This window comes from Jaculus jaculus, chromosome 18, assembly GCF_020740685.1.
Source record: "Jaculus jaculus isolate mJacJac1 chromosome 18, mJacJac1.mat.Y.cur, whole genome shotgun sequence".
NCBI classification, from domain to species: domain Eukaryota; kingdom Metazoa; phylum Chordata; class Mammalia; order Rodentia; family Dipodidae; genus Jaculus; species Jaculus jaculus.
Window position 1 is genome coordinate 9,472,494 of NC_059119.1, and position 20,357 is coordinate 9,492,850.

At 38.0% G+C, this 20,357-nt stretch overlaps 1 protein-coding gene across 1 annotated transcript in view; it reads right to left on the reverse strand.

Annotated features, from left to right (window-relative positions):
• Ctnna3 (catenin alpha 3) overlaps positions 1-20,357 on the reverse strand; it is a 1,402,587-nt gene that overhangs the window by 1,030,244 nt on the left and 351,986 nt on the right. The window contains exon 7 of the mRNA XM_045137244.1: positions 15,375-15,578. Within this exon, the coding sequence (XP_044993179.1) occupies positions 15,375-15,578 (204 nt within the window). The remainder of the gene's footprint in view (positions 1-15,374; positions 15,579-20,357) is intronic.

The following is a 20,357-nucleotide window of genomic DNA, read 5'->3' on the forward strand; positions in this document are numbered from 1 at the left end:
CTGTCTCTGTCTCTCTCTGTCTCTGTCTCTCCCTCTCTCTCTCTCTCTGTTAAATAAATAAATAAAAATATATTAAAAATTAACTCAAGGACTTCCAGGTAAGATGGCAAAGAAGGAGCCACACCAAAGCAACTTGGAGAGGGGAAGCAGAAAAACAACAAAATACACTCTTAAACAGAAAAGTGAAGGTGTATAAGAAATTATCAATCACAGCAAAGAAGTAGGGGAGATCCAAAGCTTCTAGAGACCACAGAAGCAGGCAGAAAGGGCTCCAGCAGTGGTGTGGGTCCGCACGGCTGTCAGGTTCTGCCTGAGCTGCAGGGGAAATCAGGTGAAGAGATTTTCTACTCACACCAGCCTCCTCACAAACTCAGAGAAACCTGAAGGGTCATACAGCAGGGGTCAACTGAGTGGCTAGTGAGGAAGAGGATCTCAGGGACCAACCACGCAGCTCTGGCACAACTTCAGGCATACACAGCCTCCCTTCCCACAACCACCAGCACCAGCAGTCACCTGAGACCTGGGGAAGGGAACTCAGGTACGCAGCACCTAGCTCCAGTGATCAGAAAAGCAACCCATGGATCAGCCAGCCTACCAAGGAAACAAAAACCCAAGCAGGCACACAGCATAGCTGAGACCAAAGCCATCCCAAAATGTAACAGGGCTTACACCAGGTCAGTACCCGCCAAAAATGCCTGGTATGCAGACCTGCATTGGAAGTGCTAATTGCACCTTCCATGTCAGGGCAAATCATGTGTTAAATCTGATGGACAATCAGAATTGCCAATCTTAAATAAGCTATATTTGGGAGTTGTCATTTGTTTCTTTATGGTTTATAGTGCCTTTGTCTCTGTCTCGCTCTGCTACAGGTTGACCTGGAACCCTTTAGAGACCACAAATCTTAGCCTCCCAGTTGAGAATGGTGTTGAGGCGAAGGCATTCAACACAAAACTTAAGCATTGTTAAGTGAATAATTAACATCCATACTCCTCTATGCTTTGCACTATGAAAACAACATGTTTTTAGTTAATTTTCTGTTGATATATAATATGGTCAGCTGAATAAAACTTAAACATTTAAACCTTAAAAAATGGGGAAAACACAACAGAGCTTCTATTTGTTAAACTTTTGCGGAAAGACTATACATTTTGCTATCTTTCACTAAATCTTGTATATAGTTCAGGTCTTACCTTTCCAGAAGGAATCTAAGTTTTATATAAATTTATATAAATTTTAAGTAAATTTATATAAATTGCAAGAAGCATACAAAGGGAAGAGAATGGATCCCACATTCATGATGTGCCTACCATAAGCAAATCCTTGTGTTAATGTTTTCTTATTGGCAGTTTTGAATTCTGGATATGCATTAAAATCAATCAGGGGTCAAATTTTGTAAAGTATTCTGATTCCTGTGGCCTGCCCCAGCAATTCTGGTTTAGTTGGTCAGAGGAGGAGCTTTGGCTTGGGAATTCCATAAGGACCTCCAAGTGACTACAACATATGGTCAGGATTGAAAAGCAATTTTACATTCTTCATGTCATGTCATCAAGACAATTTTACCAGGATATCTTATTATTCTTTTATTCATTAAAAAGCTACATCTCATAGAGCTTACAACATTTTCTTGAACATTTTCTTGACATTTATCAAGGTCAGTACACTGGAATTATACAAACTATGAGTGGATGTCTACCTTTTGTCTTATTCCTGGCTTTAAAAGTATGTGGAATAAAGTGTCCTTTATCTGGTATTTTCTACTCAAGACATCTTTTTTTTCATTTAATTAATTGAATTGTTACAAATAATAAAATTGTACTGTGTTTTCTCACTTTCAACATGTTCTGGCTTAGAAACTCTTTAAACAACATTTAAATATGGATTTTGAAATAACCTGTCAGAGTTGCAATTGAACTGTTTCAAGGAGTATGAATACAGGTTATATATGTCAAGTATCCTATCTGGTCTGTCACTTTCCAGGGACAATGGTAAAATGTGTAACAAGTGTCACAATTTAGTAAATAGCAGCTGAACCTAAACTGAATTCTTAATAAAGGAACTGTGTTTTTTTAAAAATCTAATAGATGTATATAGATAACATACATATGCACATTTTAACATTAGCTCTATACATTATATCAACTTATTATGAATATTTTATAAATTTAAAAGAATGAAAGCCGGGTGTGGTGGTGCATGCCTTTAATCACAGCATTCAGGAGGCAGAGATAGGAGGATCGCTGTAAGTTCAAGGCCACCCTAAGACTACATAGTGAATTCCAGATCAGCCTGGGATAGTGAGACCCTATCTCAGGAAAAAAATAAAATAATAAAATATTATATATGTAATTTCAATGAGGTGATTAAAAATATACATATAAATAATCTACAATTCATTGTCTCCCATCTTAAAATATATGAACAGTGGGCTATTCAAATATATAGTCACACATAATGTATTATTACCAGCTACCTAAGGACACTGAATTTCACTACAGTAGAATTCATCCTTCAGAGAAAAGATGGATACCATCTCACAGTTCAGCCCCAGCAGGAGTCACTACGATGGGACATGTGTAGGGCTCTAATTCTCATTGGATTCCAAAGCCACTAAAAGCTTTCTTTACCTTTGAGTTACTAGTACTACAAACATTAAATCAAGATGCTGTGAATGGAGGAAAATTAGCAGATACTTGGATATTTCTAGAATAAAACCCAAATTTGGGGAGCTCAAATGAACATCTTTAGAAATCATTTAGCCTCAAACAGTGGTGGCGTCCTTACGAGAACAAGCATATGTCAAAGAATGTCCTTCCTCCTCCCCAGAAGAAAAGAGGAAGTAAGAAACGTCTGGTGCAGAACCCAGCTGCCTCCTTCATGGACGTGAAAAGCCCAGGATGTTATACAATCCCCACATCTGCAGCAGTGCACAAATGGCAGTCTTGTGTGCTGACTGCTCCACTGTCTTTCACCAGCCTATACAGGACAAAAAACCGGCTTGCAGCAAGATATCCCTGCAGGAGGAAGCAGCACTAAATGCGCCTTGGGAAACCGTCCCAGTAAACACATCTTGGATTTTCAAAAAATGAAAGGACTAGAGATATGGCTTAGCAGTTAAGGTGCTTGCCTGTGAAGCCTAAGAACTCATGTTCAATTCTCCATGTCCCACATAAGCCAGACACACAGTGATGCAAGTATGCAACATCACACATGCATACAAGAGGGCACATACATCTGGAGTTCAGTTGCAGTGGCTAGAGGACTGGCTCACCAATTCTCTCTCTCTCTCTCTCTCTCTCTCTCTCTCTCTCTCTCTCTCTCACACACACACACACACACACACACATATTAAAAAAATAAAAATAAAAAAGGCCAGTCTGGGGCTGGAGAGATGGCTTAGCAGTTAAGCGCTCGCCTGTGAAACCTAAGGACCCCGGTTCGAGGCTCGGTTCCCCAGGTCCCACGTTAGCCAGATGCACAAGGGGGCGCACGTGTCTGGAGTTCGTTTGCAGAGGCTGGAAGCCCTGGCGTGCCCATTCTCTCTCTCTCTCCCTCTATCTAGCTTTCTCTCTGTCTCTGTCGCTCTCAAATAAATAAATAAAATATTTAAAAAAAAAAAAAAAAGGCCAGTCTGTTGGGCTTGCCTAAAAAAAATATAGGAATGAAATCATTTAGTCCTGGTTCTTCCTTTTATAAACAAACTCAGAATAAGAGACTATCCTTGTATTCTTTGCCCCTCCATTCCTTACACCTGCTGCATTCAGTCAAAGTACCCAAACCATAATGTGAGCTGCAAAGATCAGCATGACCCCTACCCAGCCTGCCTGCCTAGCAGGCTCATCTCACCTCATGGTGCATGGTCCTGGCAAGCTCTAAACTGAAGCCACTCTGGACTTCTTTTACAGTAAAAGAAACCAAAGCAACATAAAATATAGCAGACAAAACAAAAAGAAGAACAGCTAAGGGCTGGGCACAAGACAATCTAAACGATCTGTATCAGTCTGAAGGAAAAACAAAGAGAGAACATGGAGGGGAGAAGCCAAGGCGTTGATGGTGCGATTAGCCCATGATGGAACAGAGAAAAAGACAGCATGTAGAGAAGAATTTGAAAACAAAAATGAGGAAGAAGAGAGACTTCTGGGAAATCAAGGAGACACTGGAGAAAGCTCTGGAAAGCAAGGCCACCGAGGGCTCAATCAGTAATGTCTAGATTGCAGCCTATCAGTTATACTTCTGTGTTTCTATACTTAAGAAATAAAGCCTATGTCCACACAAAAGCTTTACACAATTGTACATAGATGCCTTATTTTTAATGACCAAAAAATAGAAACATCACCAACAACTATCCTACAGTAATCAAATAAACTGTTACATTTCTACCATGGTCTACCGTCCTGCAATTTAGAAAAGTAAACTACAGATATATACAACTTAGATTTCTAGGACATTACTTTGAATAAAGAAGTCTGAAAAGGTCATATATTATATGATTTTATTTACTGAACATTCATGGCAAAAATACAGAAATGAATAAGAGCATCACGTGACCAGCACTTGGGACAGTATGGATTCAGGGAAGAGAGGCAGGGAGTAGTAGCACAAGGAAGGTACGTGAAGCGGTGACAGTCTCTGCTTCTTTATTGTACTGGTGATGGCATGAATCCATACATTTTATAGAACCATAACCATAATTCATATCACTATGTCAACCTCCTGGATTTGATACTGTACTATAGCTGCATGAGACGCATCTAATTTGGGACATGAGTAAAGGGTACATAGAACTCTGTACTATGCAAGTATATTTAAATCTATAATAATTTCAAAATAGAAATATGTTTTAAATATTAGTTTCCAGTTTTGAGAAGCATTCCTGGAACACTACAATAATCCAAAAATGAGAGAAGACTGCAAGGTTCTCCCATGGAATGTGAACAGATGAATACAAAATAAATGTAGTCCTCACGTAGATTCATCTAGTTCTATGAGTGCTCACAAGCTTCCAACTTTTATATAAAAGTCAGAAACTTCATGAAATGAGAAGTCAGTACCTCTAAAAGAGTTGTGAAAATGGGCAGAGATTCTGTTTTCACAAAAAGACAACACAATCATCAAAAATAGTGATTATCACATCTCTGTGATACACCAAACAAAAGGATTGTTTTTCTCTCACAGATGTAAGCCAACTGCCATATTTAAAGTCCTGTGAACTTGGTATTTTCTACGTATATTCCTTTCTTCATGAGTCCCTGGCACTACACTAAATATTGCTGAGAAGGAAAGGAGAGTTTTAACTATCAGAGACTAAAATGAACATTCATCTGTGACTGTTCACAGCATAAATCATGTAATCACTGAGTATTTTATAAGCCTGATTCAAACCATTGAAGGCAGCAGCTGATCATCACATACATTGTAGTATATATAAATCATGGGTCACCTGGAAAAGTTGCTTCTTAAATGCAATTACAGGCATCATTATAGCATACATGCACCCATACACAAATAAACATGTTAAAATAGATTAGTGCCAGAGGGGAGCTTATCTAGGTTTTGTTCCTTTCTCACACTCAGTACTGAACTCTTCACCCTTGTAATTAGATAAAGTATACCCACTGTAGAGTTCTGTTTTAATGATACTAACAAAAAGGAGTCATTTTTATGAAGGACTTAAAGAATGTAAAAACAAAAATTATGGAGACTAACTAAGCCTATTATTGGTAATAGAATACATTATGAAAACTTTTTCAATGTACTTCTGCTTACTGTTAACAGCTTTGGAATTTCAACCTCCATGCTGAACAGGGAAGTCTAAGCCCTCTGTACCTTCTAGGTTGTGCCTTACATTTAAAACTAGGATGGTTCCCCTCCTCTGTGTTCTCTTCAAAGTAAAGTCTTTTTATGCCAAATTCTATAGCATTCTTATGAACAGTCCTACCTTAGAAGGCATCAGCTACCTTCTCTCTGCTGGGACAAATCACCTGTAGAGAAGCAGCTTATGGAAGGGAAGGGTTTATTTCTGTCAAGAAAACGTTTTATCATAGCAGAAAAAAAATTGTCAGAAGCAGAGAGCCTGACATCACGTCACCACATTAGAGTAGAGAGAACGAGCTAAGTGTGGCAAGCTGAACTGGGTCATAACACCCCAAGGTCTACCCCACAGCAACAAACCTCTAGCAAGACTCCACCTCCCCAAAACTCCACTACCTGAGAATTGATTATTAGGCTTGATCACAAAACGTGAGGCTATAGGGAACAGTTTTTGTTCAAACCAAAACAGTGGGGTTGGAAAGTAACAGCTTTTTACCATGTCTCATGGTTCTGGGATTTGACTGGAGTAGTTTGGGACACACCAGGTCTCCATGCAACTGTAGTGGAGGTTTGGTGCATCTGGAACCAAATAAGTGGTTACATAGGCTGGACATCCAAGATCTCTATGCTTGTGCTATGCTATGCGAAGCTTAGAACTCCTAAATTATGTCCAAGTGAGAACACTTTATACAAAGATCTTGAGTCCTAATATATTGCTGTCATTTCTACCACTCAATTCAGTTCTCCTTTTTATAGCAAAGAATTGTAAGTCCATTGTTTTGTTGTTGCTTGTTTGTTTGTTTGCTTGTTTGCTTTTACCAAACCCAGACAACAGCAAGCAGTGTCTGAACACTAGGAAGTAAAGGAACCTGTTTAAAGGGGAAATGACCAGTTGAACCACTGACTTGCACACAAACGTTGGAAGGCAAGGTTGCCTCTGATAAAAGACAAAGCGTTCTGGGACTTTCATCTGTGCACTGCTCTCTGTAAGAAGTCTCCATCTTGCCAGTATATTTTTTACTTGTTTGGATTTTATAAAAATTGCCATGTTCTGCTCCTATGCTCTCACTCTACCTGGATAGTTTCCTGTCATTTTTGCCAATAGCGGCTGACTGCTTTTATTATTTTACCTTACTTAAGTAATAATTTACATCTCTATAGGCTTTACTATATTAATTTTGATGGTTTTAGGAGAATTTAAACATTAGAGGAAAAAATATATCTATGGGCACAATGTATTCCCTTAGGAGAATCTAGACCTCACCTTTTTTTCAGTGAGCACTGCACAAACTCTCTTCAGTCCCATTCCAGGATAGATTTACATGATTCTCAACTTAGATTAGTCAGAAAAACTAAAAGTCATTATTTAATATTAGTCCAGATGACTAAGGAACTTTGATGAGAAGAATAGAACTAGACCCCATAGAAACACAGAAAAATAATAGCTAATGTCTATAGCAAAACTACCCTGAACACTCAATCATATCTGCTCTCGGAAGCTAAGAAAGGTTGGGCCTGGTTTTACTTGGATGGGATAAAAATAATAGTCAAGGCAATAAAGTTTTCATATTCCCAGAATAATTCATATACTCAAATACCTGTGAAATGTCTAGTCATTATGTTAGAAAAGAAAACCAAGGAAATTAAACTCATTTCCCCATTTAGCCAGTATTCATGATCTATTAACTATTTTTCTCAATGCCTTGTTCCTATATTCCAGCTTCAGTATCTGAACCCATCATTTAATTTGAACTATTCATTTATATCTGCTTGAGTTTGACCTCCCGTGTTCTAAACTGATGTTGGTTGGTACGTCTCCACTTAGGAAGACATAAACAAAGTACTCTATTTTTCATAAGTTAGTTAAGGTTATAAAGTACAGATTTGTAGAATGTAATGAACGGGGTCTCCAACATATGCAACCATTCAATATTGCACTGTGTCACAGTCTACAAATTAGGAATACAGGTGTATGAAACATCTGATACAGCACAGCTGAATGGATCATGATAATGCTAATGTGCAGGGCGTGAGGAAAGGGAAAGGAAATCACATAGGTTTGATATTCCCATTACATTTTTAGAATTTTAATTCTAAACCTGTCTCTAGAACTCAGTTGCACACAGATACTCCCAGCTGCTTCTCCTCTTATCAGAATAAGAAGGAATTAACAAAGGCTGAAATTATTTCCAAGATGGATTTTCAGTTTCAGGAAAGGAGTGTAGGTGTTGCATGGAAGGGGAAATTTTAAAATCTCTCTTTGTAAGCTCTATTGAAACCTCAAAATTTCCCAAGATAGGTAGTGTATCAAACTAAAGGCACATGAATATATTTCTGAATAACAAGAGCCAATTCCTTTTTTTTTATTTGTTCACTAAGAAAATATGTAATGAGAATCAGCCATGTGCTTTCAATAAGACAAAAGAAAACACACTCAGAGATGTCCATCAGTCTTTGCATGAGGCTCAGGTCAGGCATGTTTAGCTGGCAGCACTGTCTCTCACTCAATATTCTAACACTTCCCCACAACAAAGAATTATCTTCCAAGAGTAATAGTGCATGCCTTTAATCCCAGCACTTAGGAGGCAGAGAGAGGAGTATTGCCATAAATTCAAGGCCACCCTGAGACTACATATTGAATTCCATGTCAGCCTGGGGTAGAGCAAACCTTCCTCAAAAAAAAAAAAAGAAGATGGAGCTTAACTCCATCAGTTCTCATATACTACCTGAAGGTCCTGCCTAGCAGTATATTCAGCACTTAGCACCAATATGATTTTGATACACTCACAGAGCATGAACCAGGCATGGTGGCACATACCTTTAATTTCAGCACTGGGAAGGCAGAGATAGGTAGATTGCCATGAGTTTGAGGCCAGCCTGAGATTGCACAATGAATTCCAGGTCAGCCTGGGCCAGAGTGAGGCCCTCCCTCAAAAAACAAAATAAATAAATAAAAGGCAAGCAGCATGATGACTGTTCATCTTCAGCAATTATAGAAAGACCACCATGAAAAAATAACTGGTTCCCCTGCCACTCTTTGACTTTCTTGGTTTCTGCTCCATTTTCTGAAAAATTCTTGAACTATGTTATATAACAAAAAAGATGGACTAGCCCTAGCCAATTATGGAGGTATAACCTAATATGCAGGCATATATTAGAAATATATGCTCCTAAGTTTTTAGACAGGAACTACATTTTCTCTTATTCTCAATGTTCTCTGGAGTGTGTCCTCTAATGAACAAAATTTCTATTATGGAATATGGCCAGCTGCAGAGCCAAATGGCAGTACTATGATGAAAAAATATGTTCTTTAAAATCTACATGGATTTTTTTAGAAGAAACATACACTTTGCAAAGTAAGACCTTTGTAACAGGCACTCTATTATATAAACTTAGTAAATGCATGAAATCCATTTCAATTAATGTCAAAGAGGTTGTTTCTTCATTATATGGTATATACAATATGCAATCATTTCATTTATTCTGTCTTTTAAAAACACAATTCAGCTTTTTCTAAATGCCAGACATTGTACCTGGAGCTTCAGATAAACAAAAACAGAAAAGGCATGTGATTTGCCTGCACAGAGCTTAGCAGGTGAGGTCTATTGACTATAACAGATTCAAAATAAAAGACTTGATAATTCCATAGACAAAGGTTGGGAAGATGGAATGGCCCATGAGGTGAGTTCTCTAGGAATATCCACTTCCTAATTCCCAAAATTTACAGATATGTGTCCTTTACAGATGGAGTTAAGGTTAAGGGGCTTTGAGTTGGTATGATTAATCTGGACTGTCTGGGTGGACACCAGCTAATCAAGTCCTGAAATACACAGAACCTTTTCCAGTTGTGGCCAGAGATAGAAGCAGGGTTAGAAATAAGTAAAACTGCTAGCTGTGGAGATGGAAGAAGGGGCCCATAAGCAATGGGTTGAGGGTGTCCTCCAGCTAGAAACAGGCCCTTTTTGAGAGATCCAGAAAATAATGCAGTTATCCAATACTTTGATTTTAACCCATTGAGCCCAATGCCAGTCTTCTCACCAACAGAGCTGTAAAACCATTTGTATGGTTTGGACACTCATTTTGTAGTGATTTGTTATACTTTCTTTTTTCTTATTTTTTAAAATTTATTTTAGAGAGAGAGAAGCAGAGATAGAGAGAGAATAGGCACCCCAGGGCCTCCAGCCACTGCAAACAAGCTCCAGACGCATGTGCCACCTTATGCATCTGGCTTATGTGGGTCCTGGGGAATCGAACCTAGGTCATTTGGTTTGCAGGCAAGCACCTTAACCACTGAGCCATTTTCCCCAGCCCCCAATTTGTTATACTTTCAATGTCTCTCTCTCTTTCTTTCTCTCTCTCTTTCTCATCCCTCCTCTCTTTCTTTCTGTCAGCATATATGTACATATGTGTACATATATATATGTACATATATGTATTGCTAATTTGTTTCTAATAGGACATGGAATTGGACTTAAACATAGAAATTGAATGAAAAAATAATTGAGAATGAATTGATCAGTTTAAGAAAGTAAGGTTATTTCACCTTAAAGTAGTCATGTGGTCATATGGGTAGAACAAGAAATAAAAACCCTATTCATTTTCCACCACTGAACTACACTAGATCCAACACACAAAACACATGAAGATAAACCTTGAAGTTACACGCACCTGAAATTCACACATTTTGACAAGCATTAATCAGTTTTGTTGCTGTCTTCATTTTATGGGAATTACGAATCTAGGCAACTAGGGTGGATCTCATCTAATCACATGAATCCATAAAAGTATGAAACCTGTTCCTGGGGAAACCAGAGACAGAAGCAAGGTCTTTATAAACACAGCTCCATTATAAAAGCTATTGACTGATCTGAAGAAACAACCAGGTCTACCCAAGAAGGCAGAGTATTCCTTAAACTAAGGAGTTGAGAATTTAGGTGCCAGAGCTCATGAAAAGACTTGCAGGAAACTCTGAGCCCGATGTGAGATGAGGGAGTTCCAAAAAAGTGCATTCACTTTCCTAAGAACTGATGGAACTGCTATAGAGAAGGAAGCATTCTTTGTGACATAGACCCGAGGATGAGTTCTGATAACACACTCCAAAGTTGACAGATTTGTCTTTTACTTAGTTCCAATATTCACTGGCTCAGTTAGATTATGTACGATTTTACTAAAGTTATTTTATTTTAAAAAATTAAAGTAGAAAAGCTGGGCATGGTGGCGCACATCTTTAATCCCAAAAATTAGGAGTTCAAGGCCACCCTGAGACTATTGAGTGAATTCCAGATCACTCTGGCTAGAGCAAGGCCCTACCTCAAAAAAAAAAAAAAAAAAAAAATCAAAGTTTTCTGGATAAGAGAGGAAGACAGCAAACTACTTACCTTCTCTCTCAATCATTTGAGAATTTTTCAATGAAAATAGTCTTTCTATTGCACTCTTCTAAATAGAACATAACATGCTTAAAAACAAAATATATAACAGAAAATATAATAATAGAAATAAGCTTTGTGCACTTAACAAAGAACCTTGAAACTCATAAACAAGTTAAATAGTTATTGGGGAAAAAAACCAACAGGAAAATAGATATATTTTTTCACAATGACATATGTTGCATATTTGATACACCCTTCTCTCCATATGACAGAATTCTTTTACAGTAATCAGTAATAATCATTATTTTTAAATATACTTTTTAATGAAATACCATTTTTATATTTTATTTGAGAGTACAAGGGGGGGAGAGAGAGAGTGGGCGTGCCAGGGCCTCCAGCCACTGCAAATGAACTCCAGATGCATGTGCCCCTTGTGCATCTGGCTTACTTGGGTCTGGAGAGTCAAACCAGGATCCTCAAGCTTTTCAGGCAAATGCTTAAATGCTAAGCCAACCTCTCCAGCCCCTTAAGTATATTCTTTGAAGCAATTAACAATATTCCAAAGGAGAATAAATTTCAAAGTTATTATTCAGGTTCAATGAAATGGTTCAAGTATGAACTGAATTTGTATTTGCATAATAAAATATTATCTCTTGTTATTCATACTGCTTCACTATAACAATTTTTAAACACAAAAACTCATGTGAACACATAAAATCTTAAACTGAAGTGACTCAATTTTCAGTTGTTGATAAGACCACTGAGTAATCAGTTTATGGATGCACTGTGCTCATGAAGACAGTGTTTGTTAAAACATGTTTAAAATGAACTAATCTGAGTCTTGAAAATCATTAAAATTAAACAATCATTATAGTTTAGAATTTAGAGAAAGAAATAACTGTAAAAAACCTTAATCCAAAAAGCATTAATCCATCACTGATATTGAAAATTACTGTTGCACAGGAAACATATGTATACAATGCTGGGCTAGAGAGAGAGATGGCTCAGTGGTTAATAGCACTTCCTGTGTAAGCATGAGAGCCTAAGAGACCGCTCAAGTTCAGTCTTCAAAACCTACATAAGCAGCTGGGCATGGCCATGCACATTGTTAACACCAGTCCCTGGGAAGCAAAACCCAAGAATTTCTGGAGCTAAAAAAAAGCAAGCTCCAGAGCCAGTAAGAGTACAGCTCAAATAAGGATGAGCAGATGAATTATGGAGCAGTTCTGCCCTGGACACCACAAGCACACGCACCCTAATCAGGTGAATGTTGTATGAACACATTCATGTGTGTACACCACCACCGTTCCACACACACACACCACAAACAAAAAAATAATAATATTGCTTTTACATTTCCACAGACAATAATGCACCTTTGTAATGATCATACCCATGGGGTATGCCCCCACACCACTTCACCAATAGTATGCAAGTTTAACCCAAAAATGGAGGGAGCATACAGTCACCGATGTAACTATGTGATATAAATTTACTAAATATAGAGCCAGCTTCAGAAGCCTGTGACGGTACATAGGACCTCCAGGGCTGTCTTGGGTGTTCATGCTCTGCTACCACCAGCTTAAAGTTCTTAGCAATTTTACCGTTCAACATGTGTCATCAAGTTAGACAAGAAACACAAAGCTACATTAATACACACTTGTGATCCCCAGTGATTTCTTGAGGTGAGTTGCCAAATACTGATGTTTCTACTCAGAAATGACTACTGTTCTCCTCTCCTCTCCTCTCCTCTCCTCTCCTCTCCTCTCCTCTCCTCTCCTCTCCTCTCTTCTCCTCTCCTCTCCTCTCCTCTCCTTTCCTCTCCTAAAGGAGATCTTGGCACATCTCAGGATGGTTGAGGCTTGTGAGGGTCTTCCCTCACAGTGTTAGTATGTTTATTGTCTAGGAAAGAAACCATTGTTAAACAGCAAACAAGATTTATTTCACAGGTGATGAGTGACGGTGGAAGAAATCTTTCTCAGCTTTTTGAACACTCTAACTTTGTCTTGTGATAGGCCCCACAATTCATTTTGCCATAACTTCTCATCTATGCAGGTAGGTATGCATATGTGTGTCTGCTAATATCCATCAGAACTACAGGGCTGAAGAGATGGCTTAGCAGTTAAGGCACTTGCCCGCAAAGCCACAGGACCCAGGTTCGACCCAGGTCCCACATAAGCCAGATGCACAAAGTAGTGCAAGTGTCTAGAGTTTGTTTGTAGCAGCTGGAGGCCCTGCCACGCTCACTTTCTCTCTCTCTCTCGCTCTCTCTCCTCTCTCTCTCTCTGTGTGTGTGTGTGTGTGTGTGTCAAATAAATAAAAATAAAATGTATTGTTAAAACTACAGTAAACTTTTTGTTTTGCAGTAAATTTAAATTTTCATTATTTATATATAAAATAAATGGATATGCAATTCAATTGTACTTAATCTATAAAGATTAAAATCATCTTAAATTTTCAGATTAAGGAAGAACTAAGAATTAAGAATTAAGGAACAACATTATCTCAAGTTTCTTATGAGTGATGAATTGCCTTGAAAAATCTTTAATAAGTAAATTTTATATGCTAAGAATGGGAATCTTCTTGCTTCAGACATTTGAGCAGGAGATGACATTATGAATATGTCTTCGTATTAACCAACTATGCTTTTCAACTTGGATTTCTTGACAGGCAAGAATTTTTTGGTCCAGAGCCACAGTCATCAAATATTAAGAATACAGAGATATATCAAATGTGTTGAAGGGTCCTCAAAACTCATTAACTAATTTTAGCATGTTTCAATTATTCATGTAAAGTACTTACAGTGAGTGATCGCAAAGCTTCAGTTTCATAACCAAAATGTCATATGCTTTGTGACTAATCATTGTCAAAACATTCTTACCTCTATAAATCTAGCATGGCTCCACTGATAAGATGGCAGGTAAATAAAGCATTCCTAATATAGCTGCATAGTTCCCCTGCTTAGGGCTGGAGATATGGCTTAGCAGTTAAGACACTGCCTATGAGGTGTAAGGAACTAGGTTTAGGTCCCCAGAATCAATGTAAGTCAGATGCACATGCTAGCACATGCATCTGGAGTTCCTTTGCAATGACTAGAGACTTTGGTGCACACATTCTCTCCCCCACCCCTTTTTCTCTCAAATAAATAAATAAATGAAAATAAAATAGTTTTTTAAAAGAACAAAGATTCCATTATTAGCACAGAGCAGCCATGCCTTACCACAGCAGTTACACCCTATGATGCTTGAAAAGACCCCAGTGGATTCTCAGAAATATACTACCAAACGTTCCATGATTTCTCTTATATACACATATCTGTGATTGCATTTAACTTATGAGTAGGCACAGTAAAAATAAGTTCATAACAAGCGGTACAGAACAATTATGGAAGCATACTTTAATTAAAGATACTTTTAACTGTAAATTACTTTTGTAATATTCCATTTAATGTTTTCTAACAGTTGACATGAGTCACTGAGACCAGAGGGAGGAGGAAAACCCTGGATAAGGAGAGTCCTGTATAGGTGACAGTATCTTTGAGACTTTCTTACCAATGCTAGAAATGGCACCATGATGTGACATGAACAATAGTTATAGACACACCATAGATGAATGCAACACAATATGAAAAAATGAAGAGGTACTTGAACAAATATTTTTGCCTTAAATATAGACAGCACTTTCAAACTTTCATAGTAAGAACCAAAACTGCAATTCTATGACACTGTATCATATTTGAAAAAGTCTAAGAGCTGCTGTTCAAACTGCCTGGCTCTTAACCACTTGAGATGCCTTCCCATCTCCACCACAGTGACTTTGATCTAACACTGAGCTCTACCTTCTCATGCCCCTCAGTTATTCACCAACAAAAACCTCAGCAACATGCCTTTCTGTCTTCTTCTTGACCCCCTAAGACAATATGCAACATAGTTTCCATTCTCCCATCCTGACTTTCTTCTTCAACTAATACTTGAATATTTCCACACACAAAACAATCAGGGTCAATACTTCTCTGGTTCCAATTCCATCCCTTAAAACTACCAAGATCACCCCTAACCATGACCAACCAAACAGAAACCACTCAGAACACCAATCCACGTAAAGTCGCCTTGCTACGCAGAAAGCATCTTAGCAGATATGCAGTAGTACAAGGAGAAACCAGAGAGGCCGAAGTGGAAGAAGAAACCAGTCACCTACGTTGTTCATGTACTCTGACAGCAGGTCCTGAAGAGCCTGGCGAATGGCATTGCACTCAGCGATAATCCGCTCCCGGTGGAAGTCCCTCGTGCAAGAAGAGTCTGCCAGCAGAGCTGCACCACTGATAATGGCTTCAAGGCGTTTCTCTAGTGAGGGTCTCATTTCATCCTCAGTCACTGTGAGTGGATTCAGGACAATTAAATTCTAGGAGAAGAACACATTTGGATAGTTGGAACTCTATGCAATTCTGTTTTTATGAAAAACCAACATCACTTGTTTGCAGACTTAGAACTCCAATGTATTAATAGAGAACTGAACCTTTACTGCCTGACCCCTTTCACCCAGAACACTACGTGACCTTGATGGCTCTGAGGAGGGATGAAAGTGACACAATTATGAGCACAGGTCCTACACTCAGAAAGTCCTGGATTCAAATTCTACCTTGCCCACTCACCAACATGTTTAATTTTCTCAAAGCCTTATATTCTTTTGTTAAAAATGTTATATCATTTACTTGAAAAATTAATGCAGCTGGTACCATAGAACTGTTGGAATAATGTTATAAACAATTAACACAGTGACAGACCTATATTGTAAATTACAACAGCAAGATCTCTAACATAGTAGCTTCACATACAGCATCTCATCTTAACCCTAGGAGAAGCAAGCAGCAAGGTATAATTAGCTACAGATTTCAGCAGATGAGTGTGGCAGAGAGGCTGTCGTACCCAAGGTCAAAGAGCTGTCAAGTTTGCAAAAAGTACCCTGGTATTATAATTCATAATTCAATATCATTTTCATTATGTCTTACTGTAAGTGTAAGCTCTAATTAACTTTATCACTAACATATCAGAAAAAAACCCTGGATTTTAATTATTCATTTATAAAGTAGAAATTATGCATTTAGAAACTTCAGGGCTGAGGGGGGAGGATGGCCCATCAGTTAATTGCACTTGCTTGCAAGCCTGAGGACCTGAGTTCAGTTCCCCGGCATCCATGTAGAGCCAGACACAAAGTGTTAAATGTATCGGTGATCCCAACATGTCTACAGCAGTGGGAGATGGAGTCAGGAGAATTGGAATGCTCACCAGCCAGTTTCATTAGTCTATTCAACAGCAAAAATAAGGGAAACATTCTCTCAAAAAGACTTAAAAAAACAAAAAATTTATATATATATATGACTGGAGAGATGGCTTAACAGTTAAGGCACTTGCCTGCAAAGCCTAAGGACCCAGATTCGATTCTCCAGATCCCAAAAAGCCAGATGCACATAGTGGCACATGCCTCTGGAGTTTGTTTGCTATAGCTAGAGGCTCTGGTATGGACATTCTCTTTCCTTCTCTCTCTTTCTCCTTTCCCTCTCTCTCAAATAAATAAATAAATAAATAAATAAATAAATAAATAAATAAATATTTTTTTAAAAAACTGAATTACAGCATCTGTACATGCACATGGCATGTATGCGCACAGACACAAAAACAAAATGAATCTATTAAAAGTAAAACTAAATCTTCCTATTAATCTAACTTGATATTCTCAATTATTGGAAACTAACATGATATGTTGTTGTTGCTGCTGTTGATATTGTTGTCAATGTTGTTGTTTTCTCATGGCAGGTTCTTACTTGAGCCCAGGCTGACCTGTGACTCACTCTGTAGACCTAGGCTGGCCCTGAACTCACCACAATCCTCCTATATCAGCCTCCTAAGTGCTTGGATTAAAGGCATGCACCATTGTGCCTGGTTTAGATTGTTAAGCTTATATAAGTCTTTGGTAATAGAAGTCAAGACAATGTATAACTTCTAATAACATTTAGAGGCTTTGTGCTTTAAGGCTACTGTACGAGAACTCATTCAAGATAAGGCCTAAAGTGATCATTGAAAGCAGAATGTAAAATAAAAGCTCTCTTGGGCTGGAGAGATGGCTTGGCAATTAAGCGCTTGCCTGTGAAGCCTCAGGACACCAGTTCAAGGCTCAATTCCCCAGGACCCACAAAAGCCAGATGCACAAGGCATAAGGTGGTGCATGCATCTGGAATTCATTTGCAGGGGATGCAGGCCCTGATGTGCCCATTCTCACCCACCCCCCTCTCTCTCTCTGCCTCATTCTCTCTGTGTCTATCACTCTCAAATAAATAAATAAAAATTAACCCAAAAAAATTTTTAGAAAAAGCTCTCTTAACATGAAATAAAATCACACAATGATATTCAGATCTTCAAATCTCTCAATATGTGAGTTGGCACATAGTAAGCTCATTTTAAGAGCTCCATAGTGTGTAATTTTGTAAGATTTTTACATATAACATGTATATTAGGTATATATATATATATATATCATATATATCATACATAAATATACATATTAAATCTTGCATTGATCATGGAATTATATTAAACTATGTCATAGGTACCCAGGATATATTTGATTTATTTATTTATTTAAGAGAGGGAAAGAGGCAAAGAGAGCAGGAGAGAATGGGCATACTAGGGCATCTAGCCACCGCAATCGAACTCCAGATGTATGCACACCTTGTGTATCTGGCTTACATGGGTACTGAGGAATTGAACCTGGGTCCTTTGGCTTTGTAAGCAAGTGCTTTACAAGTCTAAACCATCTCTCCAACCCAGCCAAGATACATTTTTAAGAATGATAACTAGAGGGCTGGAGAGATGGCTTAGCAGTTAAGCGCTTGCCTGTGAAGCCTAAGGACCCCGGTTCGAGGCTCGGTTCCCCAGGTCCCACGTTAGCCAGATGCACAAGGGGGCGCATGCGTCTGGAGTTCGTTTGCAGAGGCTGGAAGCCCTGGCGCGCCCATTCTCTCTCTCTCCCTCTATCTGTCTTTCTCTCTGTGTCTGTCGCTCTCAAATAAATAAATAAAAATTTAAAAAAAAAAAAAGAATGATAACTAGAAAGCCAGGCTATGAAAGAAAAATCATTACAGAAAGAAAAATATTTTTAGAGTAATTGGTAAAAAATTAGTGCTTTGTAATGTTCATGTATTATTAAACATAATGTAACTATAAACTACAATTGAATATGATGTTGGTTAAATATTTTAAAAGCATCCAGGAGGATGCTTCCTGTCTTGGTTTATTTTGCATTCTATTTTTCTAAAGTTCAATTAGTCTCCCCATATTGTTTCTTTTTGACATGGACAAAATAATGAAAATACAATGTGAAATAAAATCAATTGCACCAAGGGAAATTTGAACGTTGGTTTCTTTTTTCCTTTTTCTAGTGCATAATCTTTTTCATGAGACCATGATCCTATCTATAGGCATAGGATCAATGTTTCGTTTCCTTAAATCTACACTATTTATTGTTTTTCTCATTTCTGTGTTCAAATATTTAGGAAAACCACTTTTCAGAGAGGACAGGTTCGTTGGTCATGGTTCAGAGAATAGAATACATCATGGTAGGGAAGACACAGCAACAGGAGGTGCTCACATCAGGGAGTGGGTACAAGGATCTTCTCCTATATGGTCAGGTAAGGCAGCAGAGGGGGGAATCCAGTGCTTATCTGATTTTCTCCCTTTTCCCTTTTATTCAGCCCCTATTCTCAGTCTGCGGGATAATGTCAACCATATTCAGGATAAGTCTTCCCTGCTAAGCCTTTTAAACCTCTCTGGGAACACCCTCATGGTCATCCTCTGACTTGTGTCTCCTAGGTAATTCTACATCCACTCCAGTTTATAATGAAGATTAATTACCTCATCTACTTCCTTACTTCACTTGCCACTTCTACTGTGTCTTTTCTTGGCTCAGTAATTTAGTATAAATTTCTCCTCCAAGGTTTTATAACAAAAATTTAAAACCTTTTTAAAAATGGCCCCCTCTGTGATATTAAAGAAGATACTCTGAAGGCAACAGAATTACTATATAATGGTTCAAATGCAATTAAAGGATGTGATAGGAACAGTCTCCAGTATGGTGATGAGAGTAAACGTTGAACACTGGGTGCTTTCAGATGGTATGTTCAACATAGCTAAAACCTCTTAGTCTGTAAAAAAAGAAACTCAAAACCAAGTGATCTTCATAAAAAAGAAGTACACATGAATGGAATGAACAGGCCAAAAAAAAAAAAAAAAAAAAAAAACCTGAACAAGTAATACAGAGAAAGATACTTTCTTCAATAAATGGTTTAAGGAAAAGAATGAACCTGAATCTTTATCTTATAAAAGTCACAGAACTACTGTATTAATTTAAATGGAAGACCTGAAATCATAAAACTGCTAGAAGAGACATAGAACAAAGGCTCTTTGACATTGCTCTTGTGAATGATTTCCTTTGATGCACAGAAGCCCTTTAGTGTGAGGCAATCCCATTGATTTATTTTTGCTTGCTTGCTTATTTACTTACTCATTTCTGGAAGGATATGGGTGATAATAATGTGCTAATGTAGGTTAATTAATTGTAACTACTGCACCTCTCTGGTGGAAGATGTTGATAATACGGGAAGCTGTTCATGTTTAAGGGTTGGGGACATATGGGGTCTCTGTACTTTCAATTGTACTTAAAACACAAACGACTCTTTTAAAAGTCTTTTAAGAATGTGGAAAGAAAAGGCATGTGACCTCAAAGTGTCCAGCCTGTCTTTGTCAGAATTTCTTTGGCATCAGAAAAAAAAAAAGTGAGTGGAAATCTTGGCCTTCTATTCTTATGAGGACACTAGATCTAACTGTGTAAGCCTTAGTTTCATCCTTTGAGGAGAGGGAATAATAAAATCTATGTCTATCATAAAAAGACTTCCCTTCCATTAACATAGCATTTGTTGTTATTGTGTGTGTGCTATCCCTTTTTTTGTTTGGTTTTGTTGAGACAGGCTGCCCTTGAAATTAAGATCCTCCTTCCATAGCTTCCAAGTGCTAACATCACCACCATGTGCTACCACACCCATGTTTTGCTTTGCTTAGTTCTGCTTTGCAAAATGCCTTTTGATTTGCTTTGCTTTGCTTTGAGTTTTTGTTTGCAGTACTGGGGACT